Consider the following 16238-nt stretch of genomic DNA (forward strand, 5'->3'; position numbering starts at 1 on the left):
CGTTGCTTGTGGAAAGTTAGTAAAAACTCAGATCTTTGCAGAAAATGGCCTTCTTTTAAAATGTTTCCATATCAACCTTTGCCTCAGACTATCCTTCAATGAAGTTAAATTAAGAAGATTTAAAAAAAAAAAAAAAAGATGGGGGGGGGATATGGTGTTGAGTCAACATCCTCCACCCTGTTTTCCATACTTAGTGAGCATGCTCCAGCTGACTGGTTTTCAACTCAATTTCTACAGCACCGTCAGCTTCTAAAGACAACCATGGGAGTGAAGGCTGCGGAATGGAACCTCTGGAATCAAGGTACCTCAAGAAGGAATAAACATTTAATTTATCTAAAGGTAAAGTTCAATGTTCTTCTTCACTAGATAATATGTTGTTTCCCCTTCTTTTTAAGAACTATTCTGTTGAAATAACACTTCTTTCCTCTGTGTTATTTTCCATTCTAGCAAATAGAGGGTGGTGAATCTTTTTGCCAGCAGTTAGGATTTCTAACATGTTAGCCCCATGCTTGAAAAGGATTCAATAGCATCAGGCCAAATGGCCAGGAGAAGCCCACTGAAACTATCAGAAACTGTGTGATAGGAAAAGAGCTTCAGGTGACAACCGACTAATAAGTCTAATAAATGAAATGAAATGAAAAGAGCTGTGATAGCAGGGCATCAGGTTTGCATGCAGAAAGTTCTAGGTTCAATCCCTGGCGTCTGGACGTAGGGCTGGGAGAGATCTTTGTCTCAAACGCTGGAGAGCAAGATAGACCAATGGTGTATGGAACCTTCCTATGTTCCTGAAATCTCCAAGGCCTTGGAGAATCCTATCTGAAGGATATTAAAGGCTGGAAAAGGTTAGGAGAGGTGCATGGGGGTTGGGGGGCATGCTCCCCCATGATGGAGGCCCCAGCTCTGCCCAGCCAGGTGAAAAAAATACTGCTGGCCTATCTCTTGTTGGCTGTAGTAGCAGGTAGAAAAATCTACAGCAGCATATTTCAGGAGTGAAGCACTTGGTGGCTTTGAAATCCTCAAGGGGCCTCATCCTCAGGTCCTTCATTGACATCAGTCTGAAACTGGTGAAGTTACAGTAATAATAATAATAATAATAATAATAATGGAAGAGGGATCATGTGCCAGCAGATAAAGATTGGTTGCCTTTTGCTCACGCAACCATTGCACACAACCCAGAATTTTGGTATCCATCATCTCTGGAAACAGACTAAAACTATTATTTGCATTAAAAAATATTTTATTGTCCAGCCACATCCAATGCAGCTTTACTAGAAACTGAGTTCAGTAGGGCATTTAGATGTTGATTGTTGGATTTCAACTCCCATAGCCAGCATTTCAAGCCACTGGATCCTTATTTTTATTTAAATGGTACTACATCAGTCACTCTCCTGTCGTTGGGCAGAAAGGCCAATCATAGGGGTGTTACATATTTTTTGTTCGAAGATCAGTAGTTTCACATCTGAGTTTTTTAATAGTGGGTGGATTTGCCATTTGTTCAGGTAGATGCCATCTGGACCTGATGATTTGTTTATTTTAAATGTGGATTCTAATGCCTTTAAATATAACTTATTTATCGTTTACTTGAGTCAGAGGCTTCCTCCTAATTACAGTGGTGCCCCGCAAGACGAATGCCTCGCAAGACGAAAAACTCGCTAGACGAAAGAGTTTTCCGTTTTTTGAGTCGTTCCGCAAGACGAATTTCCCTATGGGCTTGCTTCGCAAGACGAAACGTCTTGCGAGTTCTTGCGAGTTTGTTTCCTTTTTCTTAAAGCCGCTAAGCCGTTAATAGCCGCTAAGCCGTTAATAGCTGCTAAGCCGCTAATAGCCGCTAAGCCGCTAATAGCCGTGCTTCGCAAGACGAAAAAACCGCAAGACGAAGAGACTCGCGGAACGGATTAATTTCGTCTTGCGAGGCACCACTGTATTCAGATGGGTTCTTTGCTATCTTAATATTCGTATTACTGAAGAAGTTCAACAAACACTAGGTTGTTAAATGCAGATCTCAGCCTTAAATTTAAATATTGGGTAAGTGCGTAACAGTAATATAGTGATAGTATAATGAGGTTATCTTGGTTGACTTTAATATGTAACTACATGGGAACTGTAGTTCAACAACATCTGGAGGTCACATTTGGTTTCTCCTGGCTTATAGCCTAAGCTCAGTTTGGGTTTATTCTGTGCTGTAAACTAATCAGTGCTGTTGAAATAATAATTAATTAATTTTGATTAAGCAGGGGTGGAGAACTTGTGGCTCCCAGACATTGCAGGACTAATATCAGCTCTGACCATTGGCCATGCTGGCCAAGTCTGATGGGAATTGAGAGTACAATAACATCTGGACAAGCGTATATTCCCCGCCCTGTAAATATATAATTTATTCAGCCTGAGAAACCAGTTGACAGGGTGTGAAGGTTTTGCTTTTTAAAAAACCAGTTATTATTTAACAGTTATCCAAATATTAAGGTATATATGTCTGATGTCAACAGATGTGAAAAGGTAACCCTTTTCACCTTTTTCAATGAGCCAATGAGGCGAAGCAATTACAAAACTGTATCATCATCCAGGGCATTGGCAAACAGGGGGAAAGCGAAGATAACTTTTATGTGAACAACATTGCGATGGCTGTAATAGTGCCTTCCAATTCACGAAGGTGAGCAGCAACAGCAAAATAGCAAGTTGAAAATTGTGGTGGATTTGGTCATTGCTTTGTTCTTCTGGGAAAAAGTTTTGTCATTTTACAAGCTGGAATTTTGTGCCAAAAGGAAAATCATGAACTGGTTGTTATGTGTGGATTGTGACTAAATTTATAATTGCTCAACACTGAAAGCATATCAGCAGCCAAACACGGGATAATGGTTTCTTAAGAACTGGGATATTGCCAGAATGATGAAACTGACCTATTACCTTGAAGAGGAAATGTTTTGATAAATTTTATGCTAAATTTATCCTTTACTGGAAGAGCAGAGACAGTACATTTTTTTAAATTTCTGAGCATTGTAAAGTTTTTAAGCTTAAATTTAGGTTATTAATTAATTAATTTTTTAATGAATTGTGTTATTACCTGTTTCCTGAATATATATATATATATATATATATAGTTGCATATTAAAGTCAACCAAGATAACCTCATTATATTATCACTATAGATGAACAAGAAAAATAAGTATGGCTTGTGCAAAGGTAGGTCCTGTGTATTCTAGAGTTTAGCACTTGGATAAAGACTTAGCATGTGGATAATGGTGATGTAGACGCCGTATAATTTCCAAAAGCTTCTCCGCCCCCCCCCCCCCGAGTCATGGGATAAGAGGAGAGCTGGATTTAGGTTTGATGAGGCCCTAAGCTACTGAAGGTAATGGGGCCCTTTATATGTCTAGCTGTCCTTTGTCAACAACAAACTGTTGCTGTTTTTTGTGTTGAATATATGCTGTATAGTAATTTAGGGACCTAATAGGTATCTAAAGCCATTTGCACGTGTTGCCATGCAACTAGTCCATGCAGAATGTAGGCACCCTATACAGCCATACCTCGGGTTACAGACGCTTCAGGTTGAGCATTTTTGGGTTACAGAAGCGCCGAAACCCAGAAGTTCCACAACAGGTTACTTCCGGGTTTCAGCGCTTGTGCATGCGCAGAAGCGCCGAATTGCAACCCATGCGTGCACAGATGTGGCACTGCGGGTTGTGAACGTGCTTCCCGCATGGATCATCGCATCCACTGTATATAGAAATGCGCAAACCAGTGATATTTTAGGGAGCAGGCTAGCAGGCGGGCCCCATTACTTACATCATAGGAGCCTACACAACACAAAACACTGTTGCTGTATGTAGGTTTTATTTGTTTTTTATCTTATATTTTGGAAATGTACAGCCAGTGTTGTTGTTTTTTCTTTAAATTTCTTGGGGGCCCCCAAGTGAGTGGGGCCCTATGATACAGCTTGTTTAGCTTATACGTAAATCCAGCACTGTTGCAAATCCGTTTGGGGACGTGCGCTTTTTTTGAACTCGGTCGGAGAGCATGTGCAGTGAGCAGTGAGGTCGGAGCGAACTTTGCCGTGCCGGGGTGGAAACCCCGCTATATGACACGGGCTCCCCGAGGGCAGGGAGGGAGAAGCGTGCGACTGACTCCCTTGCGTGGGAAACAGAGCGAGAGAGCGCGAGCGCCGCGTCCCCCTCCCTCTTCCAGGCGAGAACTCCTCTTCCGCTCCTCTCTCAGAACGCGCCCCGCCCCTGCTCCCCGGGCTTAGTCACGTGCTCCGAACGGCCGCCAAGCAGCGCCGCTTTTTACGACAGGGTGACAGCCAAAGGGTGCGACGACGACGACGTCGAGGAGGAGCGGCGGCGGCGGAGGCGCAGGAGGAGGAGGAGGAGGGAGGAAGGAGGAGGAGGGAGGAGGAACCACCACCACCACCCACTGGAGGGGTGTGTGGGAGGGTCGGGAACGGGAGGGCGGCGCGCGCACGGGCGGGAGCGAGCGCGAGACGCCCGGCCCGACGCGAAACGACACCCACCCCCTGTCCCCGTCCCTCCCCGTCCCCTCATGGGAATGTGAGGAGAGGGGGTTGACGCCCCCCCCTCAACCCTCGCCTCCGCCCCTGCCGCCGCCGCCGCCGCCTGAGGAGCGAGCGAGCGCCCCCCTCGGCCCAGACCCGCCTTCTTCCCACCGGCGGCGGCGCCCAGGTGCGGAGTCCAGAGCCAGCGCGCAGCAATGGCGTCCAACGCGGCCGAGAGGGAGATTTTCCTCACAGACCTGCAGCAGGTAAAAGAGAGAAAGTGGCGGCGGCCGAGGCTCGCTCCTTCCTTCCTTCGTTCCTTCCTCCCTTCTCTCCTCACGGCCCGGAAAAGCTCTTCTTCCTTCCTTGCCGCCCTTTCCTCCCCCCCCCAATCCCTTCCAGCCTGGGGCCTCCTGGCCGCGGAGGTGGAGCCGCCCCCCTCCAGGCCCCCTTCCTCGGCGAGGCACACTCTGCCTCCCAGTGTCATAATCTCCTTTGCTGCTGGAGCCGCTTCTCTCTCTCCTCTCTCTCTCTCTCTCTCTCTCTCTCTGGGCTCAGGCCACCTTGAGGTGGGTGGACCCCAGGAGTTTTCCTTTCCCCTTTTCTCCATCCCCCGCACACACGCCTACCTCTTTCCTGATTTTGTATAGGACTGGCTTGTTCATCACAGTGAACCTCTCGACCTTTATTCTCCACAAAATTAGTTTCTGCTGATCTCTCTCTTGAATACAAAATGACAGCTCTGCCACATTTATAGGACCTTAGCATACGTTATTTAACGTTAAATAAATGTTATTTAACAGTAAATTGCAGTAAGTTGTACACTCCTTGTATGTTGGAGTTATATTACTTACAAGTTCCATAAACTAGCAGCATGTCTCCAACATTTCACATCCATGGTCAATTGGGAAATGAACACCCAACCAGAAATTCTGTTACTGCCTAAGTGTTTATATGAAATAGTACAGTAACATAACTGATATAGTTTTAGATGAATCCAAATATTTGCCACTAACTGTCAAACTGAATGTACAATGGGTGGATGTCAAATGTTCTTCCGTTCCTAAATATACTGTAGAGTGTGAAAGTGACTGGAGGGCAAGGCCTAGCCTGAAAAGTATAGTGTAATCACTGCCACAGGCTGTGAAAGAAACATTGTGGACTATTTTAAACTAGCGTGGAATACTGTTGATACAGTAGCGGCATCACCTATATTTATTTTAGAAGATTTATAACTTGCCTCTTGGCTCCAAGAGGCTTCACAGTAGCTTACAATATAATTGAAAAAACACCTCTGATAAAACAGCAGTAATATCACAATAACTGAGAGTTGAGCAGCAGTAAACCAACTGTAGCAGCAGACTGCACAGTTAAAAGGGCATTCTGCAATCATAGAAGACACTTGATACTTCTATTGAGAAGGCCCTGTCCTGTGTCCTTACCAACCATGCCTCTGAAGGCAAAGGAATATGAAGCTAGTCCTTTATTTACCATTATGAAAGGTGAAAAGATGCATGTGGAAGCATGCAATCCTCAACTATTCTGACCATTTAGGACTTTATAGATAATCACCAGCACCTGAAATTGTAAAGATTTGCAGTTGTAAGCCAGTTGCAACTGTTAACACCAGGGTTATATCTTCCATGAAGCAGGTTTCAGCCAGCATTCTGGCTGCTGCATTTTGCACTAGCTGAAGTTTCCCAACACTTTTTAAATGAAACCCAGTGTAGAGCATGTTACAATAAATTCAACCTAGAAGTAACCAAAGCATGTGCAACAGTGGTCAGACCTGCTTTTTTCCAGGAAAATGCATTGCTGATGCATTTACCCAAGCTTTGCAACAGCATTCCTGGTCACAATAGTAACCTAAGTATCCTAGAGCAAATTTAGGTCAAGGAGAACCCCAGGATACGAACCTGGAGTAGAGGTTCTGTTCAGACTAGGTAGTACCCCGAGGCTTGAAATAGCTTCTCTGTTAATTAGGAGACCCTGTCTTTGCCAGGCTTAGCTTCAATTTATGTACTCACATCTGATCCATAACTGCTCAAGCAATGTTTAACACCTTCCGCTGCCTCCCTGGCATTTGATGAAAAGGAGAGAGAGTGCTAGGGTTCATCTGTATATTGGCAGTATCTAGTCCAAATCCCTAAAGTCTCTCCAGCCATTTCATTTTCATGTAAATGTTGAACAGCATGAGGACAAAATATAATGCTGGGGCATCCTAGAAGCCAAAGGCCAAGAAGGCGTGCAGAAATCTCAACACTGTTTTCTAGGACCTGCCCTACCAATAAGACCTTGAATCTTTGCGAAACTGCTTCCAAGCCCTATCCTGACCTAAAGGATATAGTCGTTGGTTGTCTCAAAAGCCATTGAGAGGTCCAGCAGATCCAAGAGAGATGCACTGCCCCCATTTAGCTCCTGACATAGATCATCCAGCAAAACTGCCAAGGCAGATTGAGAAGGATTGTGGGAACCAATCTTTTCAAAAAAATGTCTCTAGATTTGTAACACTTGTACACCTTGCCCAAGAATGGTAGGTAGGCTGGTAATTATCCAAAGATGTAGGATCAAAGAAATGTTTTTTCAGCAGTGGCAGAACTGATGGCATCTCTCTCTCTCTCTCTCTCAAAGAAGCATTCACTACCTATGCCAGCCATTTAGATGGTTCCTTTTGGTCAAGAGGGCATGTACAGTGGGGCCTCGCAAGACGAATGCCTCGCAAGACAAAAAACTCACTAGACGAAAGGGTTTTTTGTTTTTTGAGCTGCTTCGCAAGACGATTTTCCCTATGGGCTTGCTTCGCAAGACGGAAACGTCTTGCAAGTTTGTTTCCTTTTTCTTAACACCGTTAATACAGTTGCGACTTGACTTCGAGGACTTCGAGTGTGGTAGCCTTTTTTGAGGTTTTTAAAGACTTTGGTGATTTTTGAAGCTTTTCCAAAACTTTCCTGACACCGTGCTTCGCAAGACGAAAAAAATCGCAAGACGACAAAACTCGCGGAACGAATTAATTTCGTCTTGTGAGGCACCACTGTAGTCAGTCTCAAACCTACAAGCAACCTGTCCACATGTTCAGGCAGAAGCAACTCAAACATATTCATCAACTGGTAAGCAGATACTGTGGATACATCCATAGTTTCTGTACCTGAAGATGTGCAGATGTAAAGAGCAGGTGTGGATGATTTCATCTGCAAAGTGTTCTGCAAATTTGTCACCGTAGGCCACTGAGCGGTTACCAAGGGGTCTTCTTTGAGGACTCGGATTTGACACGCTCTTCACCACTTGGAACAGCTCTGCTGGATGACACTGTACTGATGAGTTGCAGTGGAAAAGTAAAATTTTGTGAGTGATCATGTCAATTTCTCAGGTCATTTCCCCATTCCATACCTCTGACATGATAGCCAGTCATGTTAGCTAGAAACTACCCAAGAGCAGTCAGAAATTAATTTGGATCCATCAGTCTCCATGGGCAGGCCATCCTGATAGTTTTACAGAAGGTATGAAACCCTGTGAATCTACAAGAGGTAGTGAACTCCTTTGTTATGGACAGTTATCTCAAAGCCTCCCACCAGCAGTGTGTCCAGTCCAGCAGTGTGTGCATGTAGATAGGCCCATAGTTGTCATGGAGGCCATGAATTCCTGACCGCCACAGATGAGGGTACATAGTACTTGTGGTTTAATAGTCTTGATAATATTAAAACCCCTTTCTCCAAAGCAATGACATTGGCTATTAATTCCAAGAGTTAAAGTGCATGTTGATACCAGCCTCATGACAGACTTTTTGTATTGCTTTCATAGTTTTGTCGTCTTTTTTTGTTTTTCTTATGGAAAAAGTCAAAATATTTTCTGCCAATTTTCTTGATAACACATGGTGTTGCAAAAAGAAGCATACTGTGTATTTTACACATTCTGTTTCCAGAATTTGCTAGTGTACAGAAGGTAGAAAGAGAAAGGAAGCAGCAAAAAGCCAAGAGCAGGATTGAAAAAACTTCATACATATGGTCACACAGGCTCCTAAAAATATGATAGCGGCTCCCAGGATTTTAAAATAGTTTTCCATAACTGATTGAGAGAGATGTGACTTTGTAGTGACATGGATGCTGCTGTTAAAGCAAATCCAGTTGAGGCGTCCAATGTGACGTTTGTTATTTCCGTATGATGTGAATTGATGTTCCGTATGATGTGAATTGATGTTCACAGGATACTTGCCCCAAGGCGTCTGACCACATGCCCTCTGGACCCCTGCCCTTTTTGGCTGGTTAAAGCCAGCTGGTGTTACTGGGCGGATGAGGAAGTGCTAGCTGCTCTTAAAGAGTTGGTGATGTGACTGCACCTTTAAAAACCCACCCTGGGCCCAATGGTGTGTAAGAACTACCAGCCAGTTACCAATGCCCCATTCTAGGAGAACGTGGTAGAGAGGGTGGTGGCAGAGCAATTTCAAGTGTTCCTGTATGACACTGATTATCTGGCTCCACTTTAATCTGGGGTTAGGCCTGGTTTCAGTGCTGAATCGGCTTTCATTGCCCTAATGGATGACCTATATCAGGGCAGGAGGAGTGCATCCCTGTTACAATTACTTTCTCAGCAAATTTTGATACCACTGACCATGGTATCTTCCTAGATCAACTGTGCGGGATGGGTTTTGGAGTCCCAAAGTAGCATCAGGGGAGTGCTCTTTGACTTCCTGGCACCTGTCCTATGTGGTTCTGCAAAGTATTGTTTTGTTTCCAGTGCTATTTAACATCTATATCATGCATAGGCAAACTCCGGCCCTCCAGATGTTTGGGACTACAATTCCCATCATCCCTAGCTAACAGGACCAGTGGTCAGGGATGATGGGAATTGTAGTCCCAGACATTTGGAGGGCCGGAGTTTGCCTATGCCTGATCTTTATGAAGCCACCGGGAGTGGTTATTAGGAGTTTTGGAGCAAAGTGCCATCGGTTTGCTGATGACACACAGCTGGAGCTCTACATAGCATCTGAATTAGGAGAGGCTGTGCAATCTATGGACCAGTTTCTGTTCTGGATGAGGTTGCTTTGAGAAATGTAGCTTGGGAAGGTATTCCTGGAAATGTCTTTGTCATTAGGCCAAAGTGACCTTGGTGGCTAGAAGTGCTTTTTACCTGCTTTGTCTGGTACAGCAGTTACATCTGTACCTGGACCAGGATAACCTGGGCACTGTGGTCCACACATTGCTAACCTCAAAACTGGATGTCTGAAGAACGCTTTTCCAGCTGAGATTCAGCAAGCACCCTCACTTTGGGCTTTCAGGAGTCTCTTGAAGACTTTTTTATGTTGACAAGATTTCTGAATTTTTCCCTGAATTGACTCTGTCTTTAAAAGTAACTTTGCTCTTTAAAAATTTAGCACCAATCATGAAGATAAGAAAAGTTGTATACCTCTTTACAAGTGGTAGAAGGTTTAGGGAGAACTAGCACTATTCATGCTCAGCTGAGAGCTGGTGGACAAGAAAATGAGTATTATTCCTTTGGGAGACCCTCACTATCATGACAGTTTTATAATTGTGAGCACAGGTCACTGATTGCACCCTTCAGTTTAATACTAATACAAATTTGTCAAAATAGGATGGAAGTCCACATTGTACGGGTCCTGATTTAGTGATTTTATGTCTTTTGTTTAATCCCAGCATTTGATTAAGTCACAAATGTTTGTTATCTTTTGAAAGTGGGTATTATTCAGAAAGCATATTTGCAATAGTGGGAATATGCGTCACAGCATATGTAATGCAACCTGTATTCCTTAGCTACAGATAGGAGATTGGGAGCACCCTGTGGACTTAAATGTTTCTCCCTCATTTATTTACCTGCTTGTGCAGGCATTCATCGTTCTCTAGCCATTTCAGAGATAGCTGTGATTATGACTATGCCAGCATTTTGCTAACCAAAGTTGGTGTCAACCACAATTTGCACCCACGGTTCTAAATATCCAGCTCCTAAGGTGGAGTGGAGAAGCCAAGGTGTATTCGCTGTGTGCTGGCTGTATGCCTCTGGGCACCAGGCTAGCATAGAGTGAAAACAAGCTTCCAACCTCTTCCCTGTGTCCATTCAGAACTGGAACAGGGTGGAAGTTTGCTGTCTCCCATTCACCTCCAGTCGCAGCTCCAAGCTTGGAGCTCCAGAGAGGAGATTGGGTTTATCTTTGACTTAAACTATATTGTGTGAGGTCTGGGCAAGACCCCACCCATTACGGGAGGAGCATGGTTCTTGCAACCACAAATGTTTGGGTTGGCCAAAGAATGCCAAAATTTGTGGACCACTTGAGCCAGGCCATATAATTTTAATCTTATTTCCTGAGCACCTGGCTTACAAACCTAAGAGCAGGAAGTCTCAGAGACTTTATCCTGGTTAAAGGAAACATTCATGGCTGCATAACCAGCATAAGAGGCCAATCTGAGTGGATTTGTCCCAGTTGAAAGGAAAGCTCAATATAGAGGAGGAAGAGTTGGACGTTTGAACTTAGACCTTCACCTATGACTGGCTATGGCTGACAGTCTTGATATCAGGAAATACATAATAAAAATATAATTACTGTTACTTCATATGGCATTCCCTGTGAGGGGCAAATAATGTTATGTTTGTATGCTGGTTGCATTATATTAAATAGAATGAAAACTTTGTAGAGGCCTGTGCATTGAGCCAATATGATACTTTGATCTCTTAATACCAACACTTGAGTATTTGGTAGTAATGACTATGTGGCAACTATACCCTGGTCAGCTGAGATGAGCAGGATTTGCATAATCATGATATTTGCTACATGTAGGAGTGTAAAGTGGGTGGACAAATCTCAGGTGCATGATCTTCCTTGGACTGTTTAAACATGTTTATGTCAAGCAATTTCAGATTGAAAATACAGTAAAGCCCTTAGAACGTTAGACAAGATTTAGATCGTGGCAGCAGCTGTAGGTTACCTGTTTCTACTTTGTCTAACATAATTTGTTCTTCTTCCAAAATTAGTTCCTTGTTCTGCATTCAGTGTCATTTCTGAAGTTTCCCTGAGTTCAGGTGGATACCTTGTTTGGTGTTGCGGCATGGCTTTTTTTCTTACAAATGTGATTCAGAAGTTCTACACATACAAAGTTGTCTCATGCATTTTTGAATTGGGACAGTATTCAGTTCAAGAATAAAAATACTACTTTAGAGCACGGTTTGGGAGCCTCAAGCCTGAATCAAATGCAGCAGTACAGGCCTATCTCACTGCTCCTTGGGATTCTCCCAGCTCATGCCTCTTCACTAGGCCACACCTCTTACCAGCCCTGTTCTGAGGCCTCTGAAGAGCTTTTGCCCAGATGGAATATATCCTTGAACTGTGATAATGCTCTTGCTTGTGTGACTGGAGGATGGCAATGTAGGTGTAGGTGTAGAAGCCTTGGGCATTTGTGTGGCTAGAATGTGGCCTACTGTACAAAAGAAAGAGTTTCATCCATTGTTCCATCCACTGTTTCCCCTGGCCCCACCTTCCACACATTGGGAATGCAGTCTCTGAAAGGTTTTCCATAATGGAATGTAGCCTTTCTACTGAAACGATGCCCCAGCCCTGCATTAGAGTGTATTACAATTTTGAGAGAACATGCAGTTGCAGTTGCTCTGCACACACTTCGTCCAACAATGGTTGTTGACCCATAGACAGCTTCCCCACCTCCCCTTCTCTTCTACTTTCTCCATCATGTCAGAATACTCTTGGGGTTTATTAAACTAAGCTTTCTTGTTGCATCCAAACTGCTAAACTGTGGTTTGATGGCTTAAAGTCTGAGATTAAACCATAGTTTCCCAGTTCAGATGAAGATGGAAATTCTGGTTTAATAAATCTTGAAAATACTGAATTGCAAAATGAAAGACTGGGGAGAAGAGAGTGCCTGAGATCATTATGTTTGAACTAGCCCTGAAACTGGATTCAATATTTCATGTTTGATTATAAGTGACTCATAGGTCTGAAAATATTGAAGACTACTGATCTAACACATATCACAGTGGAAACAATGGAGAGTCCTCTTTTATTCCTTAAAAAAGGCAACAGAAATCATGAGAGAGATGATAGGCCACCCCACCTGAAAGGAAGTTAAACGCTGAAGTTTTATTTATTTTTTAAATGAATTGCTTCTGGCAGTTAACATAAACACAGCAAGATGAATGTGAGTCAAACTGAAAAGCAAAAATGAACATAAGGCACATTATAGAAGGGCTGGAGAGAGCACAATGCACACATATTTGATTTAGTCCCTTGCACAACTAATTTTATTTCATGTGAAGCAATTTATAGAATAAACTGATATTTTAAAAACTTGCATTGACTGTGGATATGTTCTAAAGTTAGAAGCATCCCTGGAAAAGTAAAAGAAGTGTAAGTCAAATATGCCTGACTACTGCTGTAGCATTCTTGAACTGCTGCCCATGTAGAGCTCTGTAATCTCCTTTAATGGAGACGTGTTTTCTTTGATAGCAAAGTTTGTTTGTTTGTTTGGTGGAGTGAGTTTTAGCCCTCAGATGGTGATTCTTTCCAATTTTATTATTTTGGAAATTTGCAGCAGTTGGAAAAATTGTATTACCTTTACTCATCTTCTGATCTTAATGCTAGAGTTTAATCTACTGAATTCATTTCTGATGCTGAGTATTTTAAGTCAAGAATAAGTTGCTGAGCTATTTTAAGCCCAAAGATTGTGAATGAGCACTAATAGGGAAAGTTTCTCAGGAAGCATTTGCTGTGTGTATTCCGGAAGGCCTCATTAGGGAAGTAAATAATTAATTTCCTATGATTGGTCAGTACTGTCTGGCAGGTACTGTCCATCTTCGGAAAGCCAAATTAGGTTACCACCTTTTAATAGCTCTCATTAATTGGATCTCTGAATTGAAAAGCACTGTATACAGCTATCTGTAATAGAACTCTTAGGCTGCAATCTTATATACCAGGGGTTGGAAACATTTTTCAGGCAAAGGGGAGTCCGCATTTCCTTATGGTCAACTTTCTTGTCAACCTATGAGGCAGGCAGAGGAAAAAGTGGGTAGAATAGTAGATCTCATCCTTTCTCCATTTAGGCAAGCAAGTGGCATTACCTTGGAAGAAGGACACATTCCAGTCAGGCAAAAGCAATCAATTAGGACTAGTGAGGGCCTTTGAGGAACATCCTTAGGGTTGGTAGAGAGCCCACAGACATTGGCCAGAAGTTCCCCAATCTTGCTTTATACAAAAATGAAATCCTTGGTTTTTATATGTATTGATTATTTTGTATCTTTTAATTACTCTCATGAAGATCTGTTATCCTTTAAAAAACAATTTGTGTTTAATCTACAGAAGAATTGTTAATGCAGTTCTATGGTAGTTGGGTGATAGAGTAAAAGACTGCTTTCCATTGCCAACATGCAATCAGGAGGACACTTTATGGCTCCTAAGTGTGCATAGGCACACTAGATATCTGCCCCACACCTGACACCCCATGTCATGTCAGTTGTGAGGCTGGTGGGTGTGGTTTAGGAATAAAACTACCTTTCCAAGCCAAATCTGACAGGCCAAGTATGGCCTGTAGGCCGCAGGTTGTAAAGGATAGGAGATGTAAGTAGTCCCTTGTAAAACCAGCTAGAACTTGAAAGTGAAATAAATCAGATAAGCAAAATAAGAGTTGTTTGGTCTAGTGAAGTGAGTGTGTGAACCATTTAAGAATGGGAAAAAAGGAAATTCAGCTAAGATTTTGGGCAGGTTGCGGCTAATAAAAACAAAAAATGCTTTTGAGATCTTGTGATGCATCGACTTAGGCAAATGAAACCAGTTGTAGGTTGTCCAGTGTTGAAATGTGTCTCACATTTTTTTAAAGTAATGACAATCTACAAGAGGCCCAAACAGCACCAGTTTTGATTCATGAAGTAAGTAGGACAACTGCTGAGATACTACCAAATTGACCACTTGTTAACAAAGCAGAAATGAAATGCCTTACTAAGAAGCAAAGTCTTATTATTTTGAAGTATGCTACTCGTCAACCAGAATTGGTGTATGTTGCATTTGTTGAGCTCTCATCTGCCTTTGACCTCATTGAATATGAATGATTCTTGAAAAATCTGGCAGTTACTTCTGTGGATAACTGCTGTTTCTTAAGCAGGACTCTAATATTGATGCTAATATTCAAACTGGACTCATGGGCTCTTAGATTCTGTATTTACACCTAAGGGTGTAATACAGTCGTACTTTGGTTCGTGAACGCCTTACGAGTCAAACGGTTTGCCTCCAGAATGCCGCAAGCCCAGAAGTGAGTGTTCCGGTTTGCAAACGTTCTTTGGAACCCAAACATCCAACGGGGCTTCCACAGCTTCTGGTTGGCTACAGGAGCTTCCTTCAGCCAATCAGAAGCCACGCCTTGGTTTCCAAACTTTTTGGAAGTTGAACGGACTTCTGGAACAGATTCCGTTCAACTTCCAAGGTACCACTGTATTTTGTTTATTTATTAAATATGTATATTGTCCTTCATTTGAGGATCACAGGACAGTTTACAATAAAAATACAGAACATAGTAACAAACAAAGAAATACTCATCAAGTAATGGGGAGGAGAGAAAGAAGCCTAGATTTTAAGTTTTTCGCTGTGCACAGGACAGGTCTCTTTCAGGCAATGCCTGCAGAAACAAAAGCAAATAAAAACTTGGGCTCTGTGCCCCTGTTCCCAGCTGACAAGCAGGGTTTAAATCTTGTTTTAGCTGTGATCACCTGTTTCCTGCTGGGAACAGGTGTGCTCAGCAAGGCACAAGGCAGAATTGAACCCTGCCCTCCCAGCTGATGTCACGGGCCAGAGATTCCCCACCCGTTGTACATAAAGGATGCAGTTCAGGAGTTCTTTTCTTCATACCTACCCACCCCCACAATTGGTAATCAAGAAATTCCAGCGCTTCTTACACAGGTGGCGTGGCTCATTTCCTTTTCCCAAGTAGGTATAAGATTACCTTCCAAATACGGAAGTTCTTGCAAGCAGGAATATGGTGCTTCCCCAAGGATTGATCGGTGTTGTTCATTTTTATTTCATAATTTTCTGGAAGATCAGTCAGATGATTTCAACATTAGATTGTTGCTGGCTAAGACAAGTTTGCTATCTACAGCAAGAAAGTTACACACCTACTTTTTTGACCCTAAAGAGGGTTGAGAGCTAGGCTGCCATGTGGCTTTTAAAATGATATGAGGAACAATATTAAATGCTGGCAATTTGTATTCCTGAAAATGTTTAACTTACTCTTGAGGTGTCTTGTCTTTGTGTGTTGCATTCTAATGTGTATTAGCTGCAAACAATTTCTAAAAATCATATTGATTTGGAGGCAACCTATCCCTTCTCTGACTTGCACAAAGTGTGGGCACATATACCTGGTCTGGTCTGCTAACACTCCCCCATAATGTTTGCCATCTTTTACAATCCTGATACTAAGCTCAAGTGCTAAACTGCTGGAGCTCTCTTTATTTCGACTTTTATCTGGTACCTGTATATAGTGGTACAAATATCAGTCTGAGTCATGCAAACTTGCTTAACTAGCCATACCACTATTGTAAATAATACTTGCCCCATATATACATTTGCTGATTCACTTGTGCACTGGGATTTTCCTGTTACAAGATGATTTCTGTATATAACATACAAGATAAGAAGAGAGCTGCATAGGCATTTGCCTTGTCCTTGTCTGGTCATTTTTGGAAATTAGAGAGGGGCATCACTGTGAATTAGAAATTTAAGCACTGATAAATATTTCAGTTGCATGTAGTC

At 42.7% G+C, this 16238-nt stretch overlaps 1 protein-coding gene across 4 annotated transcripts in view; it reads left to right on the forward strand.

The window, feature by feature from the left end:
• Positions 1–316: 316 nt before the first annotated feature.
• Positions 317–16238, forward strand: part of PKN2 (protein kinase N2) — a 50192-nt gene continuing 34270 nt past the window's right edge. The window contains exon 1 of one of the 4 annotated variants that reach the window (XM_081008558.1): positions 317–339. Coding sequence is in view for 2 of the 4 variants with exons in the window: in XM_081008559.1 (XP_080864685.1) it covers positions 4705–4755 (51 nt within the window). In the remaining 2 variants the exon portion in view is untranslated. Of the gene's footprint in view, positions 340–4347; positions 4756–16238 lie in introns of those variants that run through there. The other 3 variants (XM_081008560.1, XM_081008559.1, XM_081008561.1) reach the window with 3 other exon arrangements.

Source organism: Podarcis pityusensis (genome assembly GCF_964106645.2).
Source record: "Podarcis pityusensis genome assembly, chromosome: 6".
NCBI lineage: Eukaryota > Metazoa > Chordata > Lepidosauria > Squamata > Lacertidae > Podarcis > Podarcis pityusensis.